The following is a 14,751-nucleotide window of genomic DNA, read 5'->3' as shown; positions in this document are numbered from 1 at the left end:
TAAAAACATTTTGTTATACTTACAGGAACAGCAGGGAGGAAAGCCATAACATACAGCTGTGCAATCCTGAAATAGGGATGAATAATGGAACCTTGAGCATAGTCTTTAAACAGTATGATACCCAAAAACAGGATAATTGACACTCCATAAATAGTTACAATTTGGTGTCATATTTATGGTGTCCTATTTATGTCCTAATTATTATTATTATTATTTTTGTGAGAACAATCAGATTTCTCTTTGCATACTTAAAAAAAAAAAACTGTATTATGGAAATAATATACTTTAAAAGAATATACTGAAGGTAATGTTTTTGGACTCTTAATTGCATGTTAATTGCAATTACAGTTTTTTTCAATTGCTTACACACAAAATTTAAAATTTGGCTCATTGTGTCAAAACTCAACACACAAGATTTCTTGACACAGCACTTGGAGATCAACATCTAACTGCCAATGCAAAATAACATTCTGCAATCAAAACGTAACACTTTAACTTGAAAAGGCCCTCTTCGGATCGATAGGAAACACACATGCACATGCAATATAAACAGTCAAAGCAAACACAACACACAGGTCAACTGTACTCAAGACACTGCCTACATTTGTAGTCTGTAAACCGTGTTTATTTCCACAACCAAAACTCAGTGTACAGGTGCAGAACTACTATAAGTATTGAACATCTGGTGTAGGTGTTTCTATTGCAGGTCCATGTCAGGGATCTCGTCGTCGATTGGGGTCGGGCCACAGCACCTCGTCCACATCACAGGCAATGTCTTCCCTTGCCAGGCAACGGGGAAAATATCTCCGTGTGTGGCGTATCCACCCATGGATCGACCCCACCTCGATGTCCCCACATGCCTCCTCCATCGCTCGCAGGAGCGGCACGCGTACATGTGGTAGGCGGTCATAGACCTTCCACCGCCATGCCGAAAAGAATTCCTCGATCGGATTTAGGAACGGGGAATAAGGGGGCAGGTGCAACACCATGAAATGGTCGTGGTTGGCAAACCAGTCCCGGACCAGAGCAGCCCGGTGGAAACTGACATTATCCCAGATGACAACAAACATGGGCTGCCCTGGTCTGTCCTGTGTGACCACATCATGTAGTGCATCGAGAAATGCCAGTAGGTGTGCAGTGTTGTAGGGTCCTAGGGTGGCATGGTGATGGAGGACCCCTTGACCACTAATGGCGGCACACATGGTGATGTTGCCCCCGCGCTGCCCGGGGATGTTCACGATGGCCCTTTGGCCGATGATGTTCCGGCCCCGACGTCTGGTTTTTGCCAGATTGAACCCAGCTTCATCTATGTAGATGTACTCATGTTGCTGCGCTGCCGCATCGAAGGCCAGGACAGTCTAACAGAACATGCATATACCAAAATGTCACTATTGTGTTCCTGAATACAGCGGTACTGCCTCTACAATGTCGCACAATGACTGTGGATTGGGTTGGACACATTCGGATACTGCAAAAAATCTTGTCTTAAAAATCTTGTTCTATTGGCAAAAAAGTCAAATTTATCTTGTTTTCAGGTAAAACAATCTAGATGGTTAGCTTATTTTACATAAAAACAAGATAAATGTGACCTTTTTGCCAATGGAACAAGATTTTTAAGTATTTTTTTTTTGCAGAAGGGGGGCGACTGCAAGGTATATATCCATGTAAACACACAACTGCCATTGTAGTGGTACTGTGGCACTCACCTGCACATAGTCATAGCGAAGGTTCTTGACTGCAACACTGTTCCTCTCAAATGGAACCTTGTAAAGTTGTTTCATGCTGACGTGGTGTTCCCGCAGGACGAGGGCGAGTGTCGTCGTACTGACACTGTGCACATTGTGGAAAATTGCCTGGTCTTCGAGGATGCGCTCACGCAATTGGCGCAGGGTGATGGTGTTGTTTGCCACCACAAGGTTGACAACGGCCAGTTCCTGGGCATGGGTGAACACTCGTTGCCTCCCTCCCACGGCAGGTCGCCTGGCAGTTCTGCAAACAATGCATGATTAGTGTCGATGGTTAGGTTCTGTTCCCCATCCCGTACTGTCATACTGTACGTGGTGAAATACTGTATAACCAGATTCAGCCAGAACGCTGATGCACAGCAAATTTGAAAACGCAAATTTAACACTCTCAGAGTTACAGTCAAATTAACACTCCCCCAGGGTTTATATGTAAACCACTGTAAAAGTGTTAAATTACTGTAACACTGGAAAATCTACACTAACACTAGACAATTTGCTGTGTGGGTACTGTGCAGTCCTTTGGCGTTAATTCAGGACATACCTGTTTTCTTGTCGGTATGTCCGAATGATGCTGGCTACCGTGAAGCGGCTGAGGTTGGGCCGGACCCTCTGCCCGGCCTCCCTCATAGTCAGGCCATGGTTGATGACATGGTCCACCACAGTGGCCCTGATGTCGTCAGTGATAGTTGTGCGTCTGCCTGGTTCCCGTTCAGGTTGGTGCCATTCTCCTCTCCCTCTTCCCACGTCTCTTCCTCGATCTCCTCTCCCTCTTCCCCCATCTCGTTCTCCTCTCCCTCTTCCCCCATCTCGTTCTCCTCTCCCTCTTCCTCCATCTCTTCCTCGATCTCCTCTCCCTCTTCCCCCATCTCGTTCTCCTCTCCCTCTTCCTCCATCTCTTCCTCGATCTCCTCTCCCTCTTCCCCCATCTCGTTCTCCTCTCCCTCTTCCCCCATCTCGTTCTCCTCTCCCTCTTCCTCCATCTCTTCCTCGATCTCCTCTCCCTCTTCCCCCATCTCGTTCTCCTCTCCCTCTTCCTCCATCTCTTCCTCGATCTCCTCTCCCTCTTCCCCCATCTCGTTCTCCTCTCCCTCTTCCCCCATCTCGTTCTCCTCTCCCTCTTCCTCCATCTCTTCCTCGATCTCCTCTCCCTCTTCCCCCATCTCGTTCTCCTCTCCCTCTTCCTCCATCTCTTCCTCGATCTCCTCTCCCTCTTCCCCCATCTCGTTGTCCTCTCCCTCTTCCCCCATCTCTTCCTCGTCTTCTCCTTCCCCTTGGTCCTTCGGCCTCCATATTCGCAATTGTATGACGACAGGTGCGCATACCTGAGTTCTATTTATAGTGCTACAGCTGTGACTGATTGGTGTTCAATTACCGGTTAAGTGTTTTACTGTGTGTGTGGGGGTGTTGCTATTGTCGCATGTGTTTTTATTATTGAATGGATGTGCTGTATGCAAAGTGTTTCCTCATTTTCCAACGTGTGTAACATACAACACTCTGTGTGTAGTGTTTTGCACCGTGTGTTGCACAATTGTTTGCAGTGCAATGCCTACAATGTGTTTATTCATTTGGTGCCTGTGTGTAAGACATGCATGCAAACGGTACGGTTTTGACGCTTTGATCTGGGCATTCACTTTTTGTGTTTTAGCAATTGGGAAAAACTGTAAATGAAAATGTATTATAGTTTAAATTTACTTTAACTATAAACTATAGTATAAGTTTAACTATAAAGTTATTTTAGATTTTATAGTTAAACTCTTTTTTGACCCACTTTGGTAGGATTTAAGTAGCCTAGACAGCAAAAGTGTCAGCCCAGATCCGGCCCAAATCTGGTACATGTGGAATCCACGTGGACCAGATGTGGGCCGGATCTGGGCCGAACTATGTCAAAACTGGTACTGCAATCACTTTCAAATTATTGTAGAGCAGTGTACATGATTTCTTAATGTCTAGTGACATTTCAGGGCCATTTTATGATTAATTGAAATACATTTCTTACATACGGTTCCTTTAACTGAATTTCAGGAGTGGGGCCTTGCATCAACCAATCCGGATGGGAGTGAGGTTTAGGGGGGGTGAGTGTAAAGAGCTGTGTATGTAAACCTCACTTCCCTGATCTCAAGAGGCGCTCTAGCGACTGACGTCAGATGCTGCAGTCTTTAGCCTCCTTGTTACACACATGAGATCACAGCAATAGCAAACCACAACCATCCAATCAATTCCCAATGGAAAAAATCAAGTTCCGCCCAACAATTTTTCTTGTTCAGGAAGTCGCTTCACGCGGATATACGTAACAATAGGGAAGAAACTTTTATTTCATGCTGACTTTAAGATTTAAAATGTATAAGATAAAAATAAATAAAAATAGGCAAGAAGTAAATCTTTTATCTCATTTCATGAAAGCATTTTGGAAAAAAAATTGCTGTTGTCAGTATTTGGTGAACTTTTGAAAAAGCTTGAAAAGACTTTTATCCCCAGATTTATAGCTAAATAAATCAATTCTATATTCATCTCAGAAGTTTTAGTTCCCTCGATATTTCAACTGCTGATTTTTAAAGCGTGGAAACTGCTTATTCTGTTCTTTTGTTCTCACAATTTTGCTTTCCCTACAGAAAGTATGGTCTCCTATCTACATGGAAAAAAGTTTTTACATCGGTAACAATTACCCTACTAAAAGTTCTGATCTAATAATCTGACTGGATTAGTCTGACCTGGCCACCTCCGGCTCTTGCTTCATGGTGAGGAGTATGGACCAGCATGGCAGGCAGAAGAGTAAGAGGATGAGTATGCTTCTCTGGAGAATTTCCCCCACACGTTTAAGGTTCTTACTGCCAAATGTCTGGACATGGACAACAGATCATTAGTACATAATATAGAGGATGGACTCATTACTTTATGTAAGAATTAAGTTAGTTGATGTTGGTTGAGTTTTTTTTTTCAGATATGTTTTTTTTTTTTTTACAGAGGGAGATATTGATATATCTCTCACTTTGTGAAATACTTTGAGTCCAGCTAAAACTGGGTTTGGGGGGGGTTGGGGGTTATTATACAAACACAATAAACAATGTTTATTGAGATAGTTGGTAAGACAACATACATAATTGCTTTAAACATGTTAAGGTCATCATGAGTTAAGACTACCTGAGAGATGAGTGTGTCACATGCAAGGGCCAGACCGAATCCAGTGGCTGTTGTGGTCACATTAATAGTCTGAGGGAGACAAATGATGCTTTAGCAGTGCAATCACTGAACAAAGTCTCCTTATCTCTCACTGCTTCCTTCTTGGAGATACAGGCATGATTGTCGATCGGATCTTCCAGAGCACTTCTTGAAATAGGAAATAGTCTTAGTTTACAAAACACAGATATGCCAAGATACCGAGGCTTTAGATTTTTCAGTGAAATGTATGAGGTCATTGATGTCAGAAGGATTTCGTTAATTTTAATATAGTTATATATTTTAATATCAGAGATGTAATAATTGGACGTAATGTCTTAAAGTAGACCTTACCTTTAACTTGTGATGCGGCATATATTTTTGTACCTAATTTACCTCTAAAGGGTGGATTTAGTACCTTTCGGGTACAATAAGGTACTAATATATATGCAACCCTTAGAAAAAGTACAAAAGTGTACCTTTGAAGGTACTGTCCCAGTGAAGCTGTTGTAACCCTAAAGGTATTTTTTTTGGCATATTTTTTTTTTCTGACAGCAATAGACAGTGGATGCATTACCGCAGAAGCCAGGGCATATCCAGCCAATTCAGCATTTCCGAGGTGACCACTGAATATTGTGATGAAGAATGGCAGTAGATAGTTTAAGATCCTGGAGACGACCTGACGAAAATGAAAATTCAGACATCAACAGCGAACACAAGCAAACCAATAAACAAGACAGAAATCAATTCAGTCTGCAACCCAAAGATTGTTGGACTATTTGAATAAAAAATATATGGAAATATACTGCAAAATATAATGTGATATATTACATAATACATTTCCATATGGGAAACTAGTAGTGCTGCTATTTTTCCATATACTGCAATATATTCATTGACCATGTATGGCTATATATTAATACATATAAAATATTTATAAATAAAGACAAAAAAATTGCATAACATGTAAAATTCACAAAGATTTATCCTTTATTGTGTACATATATTGCACACACATGTTCCCATATAAATGTGAATATATGTTCACACATATACACTATATTGCCAAAAGTATTGGGACAGCCCTTGAATTCAGGTGTTCCAATCACTTCCATGGCCACAGTTGTATAAAATCAAGCACCTAGGCATGCAGACTGCTTCTACAAACATTTGTGAAAGAATGGGTCGCTCTCAGGAGCTCAGTGAATTCAAGAGTGGTACCGTGATAGGTTGCCACCTTTGCAATAAGTCCATTCGTGAAATTTCCTCACTACTAAATATTCCACGGTCAACTGTTAGTGGTATTATAGCAAAGTGGAAGCAATTGGGAACAACAGCAACTCAGACAAAAAGTGGTAGGCCAGCGGAATGAGTCAGCGCATGCTGAGGCGCACAGTGCACAGAAGTTGGCAACTTTCAGCAGAGTCACACGCTACAGACCTCCAAACTTTGTGTGGCCTTCAGATTATCTCAAGAACAATGCGTAGAGAGCACTGAGAGTCATGGGCTGCGTTCCAGTCCACTTTTAGATAGGCACTTGCAAACTTCCCTAAGCACTTCCCTTCGGGGGAATCCTTGCCGCCATTTTGAAGTGCGTTCCACTTCGTGAAGTTTATATGGACAGACCCTCGTTTCCTCGATTTTGACCGAGTGAGCGAGTCTACTTCATATGTACACTTCAGGCACCTATATGTCCCACAATGCAGTACGATTGTGACGTCACCACAGATCTTGTCTAATCACCACAACAACAAACAACTCTATGATATATTAATTATAATTTTTTTCATTTAAAACAACCCAAACACACCTATAAACATTTGGATGCTGCATTAAACAAATTCTTAAAGGGAAAAATAAATAAATAATAAATCAACTCCATAGCTGATTCCAAGTGATCAAGGGTTTAGGACGTTTCAATTCAGCCCATTGCAGTTTCCGCCAGTAGTGGGCAAAGCAATGACGTACATCCAAGTGAACGAGACGGAGGGAAGTTAGCGAGTGAAGGGCATGACAATTTTGGACTGGAACGCAGCCATGGAATGGGTTTCCATGGCCAAGCAGCTGCATCCAAGCCTTACATCACCAAGTGCAATGCAAAGCGTTGGATGCAGTGGTGTAAAGCAGCCGCCACTGGATTCTAGAGCAGTGGAGACTTGTTCTCTGGAGTGACAAATCACGTTTCTTTGTCTGGAAATCCGATGGACGAGTCTGGGTTTGGCGGTTGCCAGGAGAATTGTGCCAAGTGTTAAGTTTGGTGGAGGGGGGATTATGGTGTGGGGTTGTTTTTCAGGGGTTGGGCTTGGCCCCTTAGTTCCAGTGAAAGGAACTCTTTCCAGTGAAAGGAACCAAGACATTTTGGACAATTTCATGCTCCCAACTTTCTGGGAACAGTTTGGGCATGGCCCCTTCCTGTTCCAACATGACTGTGCACCAGTGCACAAAGCAAGGTCCATAAAGACATGGATGAGTGAGTTTGGTGTGGAGGAACTTGACTAGCCTGCACAAAGTCCTGACCTCAACCCGATAGAACACATTTGGGATGAATTAGAGCGGACACTGCGAGCCAGGCCTTCTCGTCCAACATCAGTGCCTGACCTCACAAATGCGCTTCTAGAAGAATGGTAAAAAATTCCCATAAACGCATTCCTAAACCTTGTGGAACGCCTTCCTAGAAGAGTTGAAGCTGTTATTGCTGCAAAGGGTTGACCAACTCCATATTAAACCCTACAGATTAAAGGTGCAATGCGCAAGTCTCTGAGTTTTTGCAGAAATATGCCCCCTCTGGCGACAAGCGAAACTGCAACCAGAGGTGTGCACGCTCATGGACCACACACACACGCACGAGCAACTGATAAACTTTTTATGTAGCACTCCTGTAAGGGAGCACGTTTATCAATAAACAGTCAGACGAGATGCTTCATATCCAGAGTTTTTACTTAGAATGAATTGTGGCAATAAATGAACAATTATTACACTCAACAATGCATGAGCTCTCTTATTTATATAATGTTATACACAAGTGCATGAGCTCGTATGTACTTCCCCTTTAAATCAACGCATCCCAAGTTCACCGTGAATAAATGAGTGCACTTAAAGTAGACAACACAGATCATACATCGACCTTTAACTAAACAGGGCAATTTATATCAATTCAACCGTATACATTTAATCACCCTACCGTTACATACACACATGAACGATTTGCGCGCGAACCGCGTGCTCCCCAGCTGATAACTCTAGCGTTTTATATTGGATTCGCCCCGTATCACACTTCACCCAATAATACAACACAATACCTAGCAAAAATACATTTAGCCAGCTAAAAGCCAACTGAGGATCCCATTTGAGCCCTAGAGCAGACCGGAGATCTCTCCATTTGTTGAAAGCCTTCCCGATGTTGACTCTCGTCTTATTCCGACGCCTGTCTGACTCCAATTTGGCCCTTTTAGTGGCACTAGACAAAAGTTTTCTTTTCTTTGTCTTACGTGGAGTTTGCGTTGGGGTTTGGAATGAACTACAAGCCGGTCTCTTTGAATCCATCTTCTACTTTTGTCGAAAGTTGACTAATCCCTCTTATTTATTTTACTGTACAGGATTATAGAGGCAATCGCAGTGATCAGAGAAGGGCTCATTCAGCCCATCAGGCAATTGTTTAAGCATGTATGGGTTAGAAAAACTGGTATTTTTAACATGAAATGTTGCGCAATGCACCTTTAAGAATGGGATGTCATTAAAGTTCATGTGCATGTAAAGGCAGACGTCCCAAAACTTTTGGCAATATAATGTATATACACACACATTCACGGAATGAGTTACAACAGATTTCTAGTTCCCAGCATGCTTTGCTTCTGACTGTTAAAGGAAAGCAAATAATAAAAAAAAAGTTTTATTTAATGTGTTTTGCTTAATATTAATATAGGGGAGATCTGCTAGTGTTTAATGTTTTTTTTATTTTGGAATTTAAAAGGTTTTCTGGTATGTGTGAGTTTTTGGGGTTACCATTGTGCTGAAGAGTAGAGCCTGTGGTGATTTTGACGATTGGCCCGACACCATTAAGACTACGTGTTACTTAAGAAGTAATAGCAGTATACTCTTCAACACAGTGATAGTCTACTAAGTACTTTAGTACATGCAGGTGTGCTTGTGCTCTTGTTAACTAGCTTGAAAATATAAAACATTTATCATGTAAATAATTAAAATATATAAAAAATATTATATCATAATATATTTTACATATACACTCACCAGGCACTTTATTAGGTACTGTCTCGATTCATGTCTGTGTTCCCCTGTCTCATTCTTTGTTTAGCAGTTCCCCGTTATGTTGATTAGTCTTCCCAGGTGTTTTTCATTAGCCACGCCCCCTTGTTATCTTGTTTAGCTTGTCTGTCTGTGTATTTAAGCCCTGTGTCTTGTTTCAGTCTTTGTGAGTTCTTGATGTTGTATGTTGGTGGTTCCTGTTCCTGAGTCTTTGTCTGAGTTTGTTACCATTTGAGTTTGTTTAATAAAACCTGCTGCAATTGGATCCTGCTTCTGCATCTGCTTCAGCTGTCAGCGTAACAGAAGAACTCACCATTTATGGATCCAGCAGCAGCCATGCCAACCCTGTGCCCAGACATCCAAATCTTGCGTCTCTGTCAGGATGATCGATCCATTGAGGACTACGTTGCAGATTTTGTCGAACTGGCACATCTCGTGCAAATGAACACCGAATGCCTGATGATCTTTTTTTGCGGAGGATTATCAGAACCACTCCGGTCTATGATGCCTGACCATGAACCACACGGCTCGTTGGAACGTTATATCGACCTGGCCCTTTTGCTGAGCGGTTCTCCGTTTACTGTGGGCGTGGAGGAAAAGGAGCTCCGTGAACCCGCAGTACCCCCTCAGCCTGTTCTTCTCGTCACTTCAGCCATCAAGCTAGCCATAGCATCATTCTATGGGCGTCCAGGACTGATGTCCACCGTAGCACAGCCGCCGCTGATGTCAGTGTGGAGGGCCAAGAAGACCATCGTTCCAGGGTCCCGTCTTCCAGAGCCCGTCCAGCCAGAGCCCGTCCAGCCAGAGCCCGTCTAGCCAGAGCCCGTCCAGCACAGAGCCGTCGCCGCTGGTCCCGTCCAGCACAGAGCACAGAGCCGTCGCCGCTGGTCCCGTCCAGCACAGAGCCGTCGCCGCTGGTCCCGTCCAGCACAGAGCCGTCGCCGCTGGTCCCGTCCAGCACAGAGCCGTCGCCGCTGGTCCCGTCCAGCACAGAGCCGTCGCCGCTGGTCCCGTCCAGCACAGAGCCGTCGCCGCTGGTCCCGTCCAGCACAGCCGAGCCTGCGCTCCCCGTCACGTCTGCCGATCCAGAGACTGTTCACGTCACGTCTGCCGATCCAGAGACTGTTCACGTCACGTCTGCCGATCCAGAGACTGTTCACGTCACGTCTGCCGATCCAGAGACTGTTCACGTTCCGGTGTCCGTTCCTGAGCCGGTACCTGTTCCATGGCTGCCCGAAGGGTCGTCTCCGCCGTGGCCGCCCGAAGGTTCTTCTCCGCCCTGGTCGCCTGCACGGCCTGATCCGCCCTGGTCGCCTGCACGGCCTGATCCGCCCTGGTCGCCTGCACAGGCCGCTCCGCCCTGGCCTTCCATCCCGCTGCAGTCTCCAGGTCCTCTTCCACTCCACGGGCCTGGCCCTCCATCCCACCCCCGGGTCCGCCTCCGCTCCACCACCCTCCTGAACTATTGTTTTTTGTTTTGATGGGCGTCGGGAGCCGCCCATAGAGGGGGGGCTATGTCACGATTCATGTCTGTGTTCCCCTGTCTCATTCTTTGTTTAGCAGTTCCCCGTTATGTTGATTAGTCTTCCCAGGTGTTTTTCATTAGCCACGCCCCCTTGTTATCTTGTTTAGCTTGTCTGTCTGTGTATTTAAGCCCTGTGTCTTGTTTCAGTCTTTGTGAGTTCTTGATGTTGTATGTTGGTGGTTCCTTTTCCTGAGTCTTTGTCTGAGTTTGTTACCATTTGAGTTTGTTTAATAAAACCTGCTGCAATTGGATCCTGCTTCTGCATCTGCTTCAGCCGTCAGCGTAACAGGTACACCTTGCTAGGTCTGACCCCATTTTGTCTTCAGAGTTGCCTTAATTCTTTGTGGCATACTGTAGATTCAACAAGGTGCAGGAAACATTCCTCAGAGATTTTGGCCCATATTGACATGATAGAATGTCACAGTTGCTGCAGATTTGTTGGCTGCACATCCATGATTGCGAATCTCCTGTTCCACCACATCCCAAAGATACTCTGTTGGATTGAGTTATCCTGGTGGAAGTAGTCATCAGAAGATGGTACACTGTGGTCATAAAGGGATGGACATGGTCAGCAACAATACTCAGGTAGGCTGTGGCGTTTAAAAGATGCTCACTTGTTAAAAAGAGGCCCAAAGTGTGTGAAGAAAATCTCCCACAATCCACTACACCATAAGCACCAGCCTGAACCGTTGATACAAGGCAGGATCGATCCATGCTTATATGTTGTTTATGCCAAATTCTGACCCTACCATCTGAATGTTGCAGCAGAAATCAAGACTCATCAGACCAGGCAACGTTTTTCCAATCTTTTTTTTGTCCAATTTTGGTGATCAAGTGTGAATTGTAGCCTTAGTTTCTTGTTCTCATCTGACAGGAGTGACACCGGTGTGTGTTCTGCTGCTGTGGCCCATCTACTTCAAGGTTCGACATGTTGTGTGTTCAGAGATGCAGACCTCGGTTGTAATGAGTGGTTATTTGAGTTACTGTTGTTTTATCACCTCAGCCAGTCTGGCCATTCTCCTATGACCTCTGGCATCAATAAGGCATTTTCACTCACTGGATATTTTCTCTTTTTCGGACCATTCTCTGTAAACCCTAGAGATGGTTGTGCGTTAAAATCCCAGTAAATCATCAGTCCATGTCATGTTCAAAGTCACTTAAATCACCTTTCTTCCAAATTCCGATGCTCAATTTGAACTTCATCTTCATCTTGACCTGCCATGTGATTGGCTGATTAGATATTTGCGTTAATGCGCAGTTGAACAGGTGTAGCTTACAAAGTGGCTGGTGAGTGTATCAAATTTTAAATATATTTTTGTATTTGCTTTAATAGTGGTACCATTGCTCCCGCATCATTATAACTGGCTAATAACTAATTATTTTTCAATCCACAGATGCCTAACCAAGATTAATTCCTAATATAAACAGAATTCATACCGCAGGAATTCCATGTGACAGTCAGATAAACACTGTTCACGACTATAAAACAGGAGCCATCATTCACATCGTCATCAGTCATAAAATTACTATCTCCAAGTCAAGACTAACTTAAGTTACAGGCATGGGTCAAAACTAAACATGCATCCCAGAACCAGTCTCTGCTGGCAAAGCTCCTGTCTTTAAAGTTTAAAGTAAGCTGAAGCACTGAGAGAGTATTGGAGTATAGAGAGGACTCACCAGGGGCCAGGTCAGAAGCAGGACTTGGTAGAGCTCCTCTCTGTAGGCCAGGGGAACCCATTGACGCACACAGCTGCAGCGGAACAGTTTAGAACTGGGTGCTGTTGCCTCGGTGATTTGTTCAGTGCTTGCCAGGGGGCCACAAGCCTCAGGCATCCCAGCTTTATCCATTCAGCCGCTGAGTGCAAGAAAATAAGAGAAGAGGGTGAGGAAAGAGCAAAACAGAGAGAATAATAGGAGCGATATTGGAATGAGACCGCTTCTCTCCAGCGGCGATTTGTCATAAAATGTTGTTATCAGTCCATGGAGGCAGAAACAATCAAATCAAATTGTGCTGGGACACTGATTAAGTAACCTGCTGCCTTCAGTCGCAGAGAGGCAGGTCACAAGCAAGCTCTTTATAATTCTCTGTATGGAGTACAGCAGCTCTGAGGGGGGCTGTAAGGGGCGGGTTAGCCCTTCGTACTTCTTAAACTCAGCGGTAATCTTATCAGGAATGCCTCTGTAAATAACAGATTGCTTGCCTTTGAGGAATACATGCTAAAGCGCTTGCTTTCTAAGTTGTTCGTTTTACTACAGTTTTTTCAAATTGCAAGTTTGTTTTACAATAGCAAACTCAGTGTAAAGCACATAATGTGCTTGTAGTTTTGCAGACTTGATCTGAAGATTCGTTACATAAGTGAAAGGTTTCACTGAGTGAGCCTCAAGTTCCACTTTTAGTGTGCAAGCAATTTGAAAAAACTGTAATGCAGCATAATGAGCAGGGAAAGCTTTGCTTTGGGACAAATGATCTTGGGAAACAGACCTTTAACCTGTAAACTGACTTCCTTCACCACATCTTCACTATTTAGGCAGGGTTAGGTTTGAATCTCTCAAGAATGATATGTTCAAAAGAGTTTTCAAGCCCCAATGCAAATGTTGCTGTTTTAGGTATTGATGGCAAGAAAATGTGTTTTAATATTCGTCATACAGATCTCAATCATTCAACATTAGCTAAATATCTGTAATTGGCACATTACCATTTGATAGCTTGCCATGGATCTCCAGCGGCAGATCACAACCTTTGGTCATTAATGTGCCTGCTCGATCAAACATTAACGTTTTACCTCAGACAACATCACAGGTCTTACACAACCAGTGCTGATCATTCAATAATCTGTGTGTGTGTGTGTGTGTGTGTGTGTGTGTGTGTGTGTGTGTGTGTGTGTGTGTGTGTGTGTGTGTGTGTGTGTGTGTGTGTGTGTGTGTGTGTGTGTGTGTGTGTGTGTGTGTGTGTGTGTGTGTGTGTGTGATATTATTGCAACTACATTTGGGGCTCAGCAAATAGAAAAATATCTAATAAGAAATAAAACTGTCTTCAAAATAAGGGAGGATGATAAATGAAATCTTTTTTCTTCTTTTTTTAATAAGCACAAAAATGTGTTAAAATATTGTTGGAACTACATTTTACAGAGCCCCTAAAGGAACATGGTGGTGGGGAAAAAACATGAGAAGGGAGGATGAATGCCAAAGTTTTGAAATATACTTTTTCCACCCATCTCATTTTTTCCCACCACCATGTTCCTTTAGGGGCTTCGGAATGTTTACGGTCTTACATGTAAAAATGTACAGAAAGTATATGTCAGCATAATTCATGCAATGGACAGTGTGTGTGCACTTATCGATGGGTAGCAAACTGGAACAACCTTTAGCCTTCATTTTGCAAGACATCCATGTCTTATCAGATGCAGTAAGAAATGCTGAAGACTGAAAGGAGGAATGGGAGGGGAATAGAAGAAGTTATGCACTATCATGCAATAAAACTTTTTTATTGAAAAGAGTTTGTCTTCTCTCACACATGCATGTAATTAACAAATGTACGCATACATCTACGTATTGCCTCTGTTCAACCATAAGTACAATTTTATGACGAAGAGACAAAGGTTCATGATGGCAATGACTATGGAGGAATGATTACTGTAAGTTAAGATTTTCCTGTTGAATGGAGCAGGCGAGCAGCATCCACATCTCCAGGACCTACCTTCACTGGTGACAGACAGGTAATGATAGTGTTTGCCCTAAACTTTGGCACTGTTTGTCACTGCTGTGAAATTAAAACACTCTTAAAACATCTCAATACAGCCAGCCTATAATTTTGGCAAAAGCTCTCCATTAAGTTTAACAACAAGCAAGCTAGTCTGGTGTTGATGTAAAATAGCATTGTGCAAGGTCAGAAATGCCACCAAAATGAATAAAAATGCCCCCAAAATTCAATATATGAATTGCCCTTGTTCATGTATTTTGTGTTTATAACATAATATAGTTGAGCAATCTCACATGAGCAAGACATTTTCTCGAATATCAGCACAATTGCAAAATGTGATATTCATTTCATACAACAGTTCAATA

The 14,751-nt window shown here is 43.2% G+C and overlaps 2 protein-coding genes across 4 annotated transcripts in view; both read right to left on the bottom strand.

Annotated features, from left to right (window-relative positions):
- The window catches only part of LOC309477421 (multidrug and toxin extrusion protein 1-like), a 244,440-nt gene extending 231,678 nt beyond the window's left edge, over nucleotides 1–12,762 (bottom strand). For both annotated transcript variants that reach the window (XR_014198631.1, XM_082140683.1), the window contains exons 1-5: nucleotides 12,364–12,762; nucleotides 5,476–5,577; nucleotides 4,884–4,952; nucleotides 4,454–4,581; nucleotides 24–66 (exon numbers count right to left, since the gene is read on the bottom strand). Coding sequence is in view for 1 of the 2 variants with exons in the window: in XM_082140683.1 (XP_081996809.1) it covers nucleotides 24–66; nucleotides 4,454–4,581; nucleotides 4,884–4,952; nucleotides 5,476–5,577; nucleotides 12,364–12,534 (513 nt within the window). In the remaining variant the exon portion in view is untranslated. The remainder of the gene's footprint in view (nucleotides 1–23; nucleotides 67–4,453; nucleotides 4,582–4,883; nucleotides 4,953–5,475; nucleotides 5,578–12,363) is intronic.
- Nucleotides 43–3,735, bottom strand: LOC309477426 (uncharacterized protein). 2 transcript variants are annotated; one of them, XM_082140690.1, is made up of 3 exons: nucleotides 2,287–3,735; nucleotides 1,707–1,989; nucleotides 43–1,358 (listed from the first exon to the last, which is right to left on the bottom strand). In XM_082140690.1, the coding sequence occupies exons 1-3, from the start codon at nucleotides 3,063–3,065 to the stop codon at nucleotides 714–716; spliced, it is 1,707 nt and encodes a 568-aa protein (XP_081996816.1). In that variant the 5' UTR covers nucleotides 3,066–3,735; the 3' UTR covers nucleotides 43–713. The 2 variants fall into 2 exon arrangements, with proteins under 2 accessions (XP_081996816.1, XP_081996817.1); XM_082140691.1 differs by lacking the exon at nucleotides 43–1,358 and having other exon boundaries at nucleotides 1,855–1,989.
- Nucleotides 12,763–14,751: the final 1,989 nt, after the last annotated feature.

Source organism: Leuciscus leuciscus, assembly GCF_965113295.1.
Source record: "Leuciscus leuciscus genome assembly, chromosome: 16".
NCBI lineage: Eukaryota > Metazoa > Chordata > Actinopteri > Cypriniformes > Leuciscidae > Leuciscus > Leuciscus leuciscus.
This window is presented reverse-complemented; position numbering and strand designations above follow the sequence as displayed.

Bases quoted from the DNA above. Each gene is read 5' to 3' on its own strand.
- LOC309477426 (XM_082140690.1), bottom strand. From the start codon at position 3,065: ATGCGCACCTGTCGTCATACAATTGCGAATATGGAGGCCGAAGGACCA. The intron at 1,990-2,286 runs GTATGTCCTGAA...CATTGTTTGCAG, and splicing joins ACATACCGACAAGAAAACAG to AACTGCCAGGCGACCTGCCG. The intron at 1,359-1,706 runs GTGAGTGCCACA...ATGTTCTGTTAG, and splicing joins TTCGCTATGACTATGTGCAG to ACTGTCCTGGCCTTCGATGC.